Source organism: Armigeres subalbatus, chromosome 2 (genome assembly GCF_024139115.2).
Source record: "Armigeres subalbatus isolate Guangzhou_Male chromosome 2, GZ_Asu_2, whole genome shotgun sequence".
NCBI classification, from domain to species: Eukaryota; Metazoa; Arthropoda; class Insecta; order Diptera; family Culicidae; genus Armigeres; species Armigeres subalbatus.
In genome coordinates this window covers 351,441,776-351,447,867 of record NC_085140.1, presented here as the reverse complement: position 1 = coordinate 351,447,867, position 6,092 = coordinate 351,441,776, and the positions used below count along the sequence as shown (strand labels likewise).

At 41.3% G+C, this 6,092-nt stretch overlaps 1 protein-coding gene across 1 annotated transcript; it reads left to right on the top strand.

Moving 5' to 3' along the window:
• The first annotated feature begins 1,382 nt into the window (after positions 1-1,382).
• Positions 1,383-5,801, top strand: LOC134212929 (titin-like). The gene is made up of 4 exons (XM_062691276.1): positions 1,383-1,497; positions 3,902-4,609; positions 4,672-5,086; positions 5,154-5,801. Exons 1-4 carry the CDS (start codon positions 1,489-1,491, stop codon positions 5,447-5,449), a joined length of 1,428 nt encoding a protein of 475 aa, XP_062547260.1. The 5' UTR covers positions 1,383-1,488; the 3' UTR covers positions 5,450-5,801.
• The last annotated feature ends 291 nt before the right edge of the window (positions 5,802-6,092 follow it).

Here is a 6,092-nt window from a genome sequence, read left to right as displayed (position 1 = left end):
TTGTCGAAATTGCTTACAGAATATTTCCCAGGTACTCAGAAGTCGTTCGTAATAAACTAAAGGCGGTTAAAGTTATTTCATGAAAATCAATGTTGTTTTCGGTATTATTTACGAAAATAAAAAGAATGACAAAATTTTTTGGGGTGACAAAATCGGGTCGAAAACGTGACAAAATCGGGACGTGATAAAATCGAGTCGAAGACGTGATAAAATCGGGGGTAGACAAAATCGGGAAGTGACAAAATCGGGTCAACACTGTATTCATTTCTCATCTTTGACGTAGGCATATCTCAATTCACTCTTCTTATTTTTCACTTTTCACACCACACTTCTAACTTAGAATCTCTTATGTCTCACTTCTGACGTCTCATTTATCACTTAGAACTTTTCTTACTTTTCACTTTGCACTGCGAATTTCTCACTTCCAACTTCCTTATTCTCAATTCTCACTTCCCACTTCTTACATTCTCACTTCTTACTTCGCATTTCTTACTTCCAATTTTTCACTTCTTACTTCTCATTTCTCACTTCTAACTTCACTTCTCACTTGAAATTTCTAATTTCTCACTTCTCGCTTATCATTTTTCACATCCAACTTCTATCTATATCGTGCATGTAACTATTTTTGACAACATCGAGTTAGCGAGAAGTAAATTCATTGGAATATTACCTCGAGAATATCGAGTGAGGGGAGATATCGACTTACGGAGGGAACGCAGTATGCTAGATTCAAGGGACTTGAAAATTCATCGAGTTAGAGAAAATATCGAGTTACAGAACATTGGAAAGGGACAGTTCAAATAATTTGTATAGCTGAGCAGGATAATAATACAGTTCGTTTTGTAAATGTTGTGTCCGCATGATGTAGTGGTTTGATATCTCAGTTTATATTAGCTGAAACAATAAAAATCTTAAATTGTACGAATTGTAACTTGAAAAAATGCCTCCATCTAATGGTATCGGTTTTACCAGAAATGGATAATTTTCCGCAGTGCTAATTTGCTAATTAAAAATTTAAAATCCCTATCTAATACTAAACATCCCCTAAAAACTATTCATGGAGAGAGCTGCAATACCCGTACCAATAAACCGCTCTGAACGGCCTCGCACTGTACCGGCACGAAAATCACCCCCGTTGCAGTGGACACAAGTCCGCGCGAAGAAAATTTTCCGACCTCTTGAGGTATCCGAGGCAGAGCTGGTGAAAATCCGATCGCAGGACAGATGCGACGAGGTGGGTCAAGGGGGTCTCGCATCGCGTACCATCGCGACCGCGTGGCTGATCTCAATTTTTTTTTCGGCAATGTTTGGCTACCGCGTCTGGGCTGGGCTGTTTGTGGGTTTGTATATATAGCACCGGCGGGGTTGATCACCAAATCAGTACCGTCTCTGGTCTCGCTATCTCTACAGGTGTTTTCCAAGAGGTCCCAACGGAAAGCATCCGAACGTGAAACGTGTGCTTCCAAAGGGAAGAATCATAGTGCCAAGATGCGAATGGTACGTTGGGTTTCGGGAGTGCGTGCTGTTTAGGGGGTTTGTGCTTGTATCCATATTTTGCGCAGCGAACTGTGGAGCAGCTGTGTGCCGTGGACTGGAATAGCGTAATAATTAAGCCATAAAAGTGTTTGGATAACATGAACTCTGCGCTCGGTGCGTGCCTAGCATAATAGGTGAAAATGTGACCTCAGTGAGCATTTGGACTGGCTTGGATGAACGAAGAAATGATCGGTGCATAGACGGAACGTCGAAACAGTTGACTTATGAAACAGTACGGCGGCGAACAGAATTGGTAGAAATGCTACATGATGGAATTAATTGGCTCACCGAATCTATTCATTTGCGGCGGATTTATTTGGGCCTTCCACCGTCGTCCATAAAAGTGAACAATTAATGTGTGCGCAGTTGTGTGTGTCGTTGCATAAATTCATTATCTGTTATGTGGATTTTGCTATTTGGGATTTTATATTTTTGGATTAATTACTGCAGCAGTGGTAAGCGGATTATGCAGCAGCTTTCACTCCGACCCGGCTGTTTGCCAAAGTGATAACGAGATGGATGAGCAAGATGCAGCAGAAATAAAACGGGAGAGCTGAACAGCTCTGTCATTAGTATTACGTCTTGCTTGCTTCTTATGAAGATCCGAGATGATGGCTGTTATCAAATTAGCTGGATTTTGTTGTGAGATAATTGATAAATGGAGGATGTTGGGTAAATAATTTGAGCAGCAGACCTCTCTAGAGTTGGAAAAATTAGTGCAGATGTGTAAATGTATTTTTCTATGGAAAATGTTTATAATAACAATCCTGAGTTTGCATTTAATCTTTACAAGCTTTATAGAAAATGCTAACCAAGCTTTTGTTCTACTGGACACTGGTTAATATCTGTTTCACTACTTGCGTTCATCAAGCACTACGACTATCCTTAACTTAACTCTAATTAGTAGATCCGTGCTACAGCAGAGCGGTGTTTTATTATTTTCAAAATATTTTCTATAGTGGTTAGCTATAGTGGATCGAAAAAAAAAAAACCACACGTATTTCTAATGTCCATACCATTTCTGATGGGTGGCTAATGACTGGCTTCAAAAATTTCCATTAGTGCTGAGGATTATAAACACACAATGATCTTCTGGTGAGCTTCGTGAGAATCTGGAACATCCAAAAAATGATTAAAATGATGAAAAATTAAATGTTTGTCCTACAGCAGGGATTCTTTTCCATATTGTTGTGTAGTAGCCTGAGAACGAAATCACTACTTTTACTCATTCATGATCCTTAACCTACATTTGATGGAACATCCGTCTAAATATTTCCATTTTTCGCTGAATATATCTCAGCATTTCTTGGCTCTTTCACAGAAGAACATATTTCAATCAAAATCTGTGTCATCGTCACTAAAAACGACAAATATTTTGCATTTGCGGTTTCGTAATTTGATGATCCACATCATCACAGCTTCAAATTCCTAACAGCAAATTTTTAAAACTTGAGGATTCCGAGCTATCTTACCCAATTGGTTGTCTCATAATCACTGGCCCAGTTGTTCCATTTGCTTCAGATGTTTCCTAATGTGTTTCTCGTTCTATAAGGTTCGAAAGGTTGAAGAATTCTCAGATTTGTTCCAGTTCTTGTCTTCTTGCATCGAAAAAAGACCAATAATTGAAATACATCCATGGGAAACTAATCAGAATTGATTTTTTTTAACTCTTACCTATTGTAAAATCATTCCTATTTGAAGGGATTAGAAACAAAGAGATGGACGTGACAAATCCTTTGTTCAGAAGAAATTTGCTATTTCGTCGAGTGTTTCTTCTTTAGGAAATATATTTCAAATTCAAATTTTCCAGACAAAAAAACATTTTTAAATTTGTCAATTTCTCCCCATTTCAAAATTTATTGTTTTCCACAGCAATTAAATTCTCCTTCCTTAGCAACTTCATCATAAATTTCCTCGGAGTGGCCCTTAGAGTCCTCCTTCAAGAAAACCTGTTCTCTGCCACTTGTACTGTCAACTATTTTAGATCTTGGTGCATGATTTCGACTAGCAGCTCTTCTGGATATTCTTTCTCAGGCTGTAAAAGGAGTTTATTTGGTTGCTCTCAACTAAACCACTCCTTAAGTTCTTTCAGAAATTTCCACCTTAGTCCTTCCAATAATCATTCGCAAAAAAAATTTGCTTTCTTTAAGCTCAACAGCTCCTCAAATTATCTATAATTTATCGTTTATAGTATCTATAGTTGCACAAAAAAATAGATCTTTACATTAGGATCAGTAACTACGAGGCACATCAATAACAATAACTTACCTGAGAACAAGAAAAGCGAAATGCTCTCTTGCCTTTTTGTAAATATTATTGATACCTCATTAGCTGAAGTACACAATCCGTTTCCTTTTTCCCCCAGTTTATTGTCCCCTGCTGCCTAGCTCTGCTGGTAGCATGCGCTACTGCCGAGAGCAAAGACCAGCTGGCGGCAGAGGATCAGAACGTCGCTGCCAGTGAGAGAAGCGTAGAAGCTGAGCTAATACAGGACCGTGATCTGGAAAAGCGAGGAATTCCGCTAGGGGATTGGAGTTCTGTTCAGGAGCAACACCAAGCGCTGCCGCTGCACCAGCCACAGTATGAATCGCACCAAGTGCAGGAATCTCATTCGAGCAACGATTTCCTCTCGCACTATGGCTCGCAGCCACAATACAGTCACCAGCCCCAGCAGCACCTTCACCAACCGTCCTACTATCAACATCAACCGCAACAGCAGACCTTCTACCAAGCCCACGCCCAACAGCATGAAGCACCACAATACCAAGTTGGTCAGCACATGCACTTGATTCACTTCCCACAACAGCAAATGCATCACTACCAACCGGAGCCACAGCACCATGAAGAAATTAAGACCGTGACTATCGAAAAGAAGGTTCCCGTACCATACACCGTCGAAAAGCACGTCCCATACACTGTTCACAAAAAGGTGCCCTATGAAGTGAAGGTCCCAATTCCACAGCCCTATGTTGTTGAGAAGAAGGTCCCGTACACCGTGAAGGAATACGTCAAGGTCAAGGAATACGTCCCGGAGCCATACACCGTCTACACCAAGGTTCCATATGAGGTTAAGGTAAGTTGCATCAAAAAACACATTTTCATAAAAAAACCTCTCCTAATAAATCCTTCTGCCAGGTTCCGGTCGACAAGCCATACAAGGTTGAAGTTCCAGTGCCAAAGCCGTACGTAGTTGAGAAGAAGTACCCGGTCGAAGTTAAGGTCCCAGTTCCAGTTCCATACACCGTTGAAAAGAAGGTCCCATACGAAGTCAAGTACGAAGTGCCAGTTCCAAAGCCCTACACAGTCATCAAGAAGGTCCCTTATGAGGTGAAGGTCCCAGTCGACAGGCCATACAAGGTCGAAGTGGAGAAGCCTTATCCAGTGGAGGTGAAGAAACCGTACCCAGTTTACGTCGAAAAGAAGGTTCCATACGAAGTCAAGGTCCCAGTTGATAAGCCGTACAAGGTTGAGGTGCCAAAGCCATACAAGGTCGAAGTCAAGGTCCCAGTGCCAACTCCATACACCGTTGAGAAAAAAATCCCATACACCGGTAAGTATTCCGCAACTCGATCCAAACCAAATCCATACTAATTCACCCCTCCCTCTAATCTAAACAGTGGAAAAGCCCGTCCCCTACCAGGTGAAGGTCGAGATCAACCGCCCAGTCCCGGTGTACAAGGAAGTCAAATTCCCTGTAATCAAGGAAGTGCCACACCCAGTTAAGGAGAAATACATCGTGCCAGTGCCAGTTAAGCATGAACCGGTTCACCAGCTCAGCCACAGCTACGGCCAAGAATCGCACTATCAGCCTCAACAGCATGAGAATCTGCAGCCTCTGCATAGCCAGCCCGAAGTGCAGTACACCCAGGACCAGACCCACTACCAGCAGCAGGCTCATGAACAGCAGCACTGAGACCCTCGGACTCATCGCTTGGGTGTGACCTTGTTGGCTATTTCGCTCCTCCTTTGTGATAATAGTAAATGTATATAACACGCGAGTATTAAAATCTTGGAACAGCTTGTCTAGCCGCCAAGATAAATGGACTGAATACTCGAAAAACGCTGAACCTCGTCAGAACGATTACTGACTTTGAGTATTTCGGCAACCTAATGCAGTAGTTGTTCCGATGGATCAGCTTTTTCTAGTCGTATTGAACAAACGCCAAACTTCGTTATTTCGTTCGTAAAATAGAGATGCTTCTTCTATGTGTTGTTGTTGAATAGTCGTGTAACATGATTGAATAATAATTCGTTAAAAAAATCAATCCATGCTTATCCAATTTTCCGAAATTTCCAATATATTATGTCAGATTACACTAACCGGCTGGAGATATATTTAGCAATCGACCCATGTCTCATCCGCTGACTTTGCTGGCCTTTTCCCTTTCGGTACAAAGTAGTAATGCCCTGACAAATATCGAATTAGATTGAATGAATCAATGTTGCTATTATCGCTGTTGTTGGAGCCGATCCATTTTTTATACCAAACCCCTGTCCATTTTCGTTTTGAATTTTCCAACGGATCGCTTCTCTTGGATCCGATTCGATTGAACAGT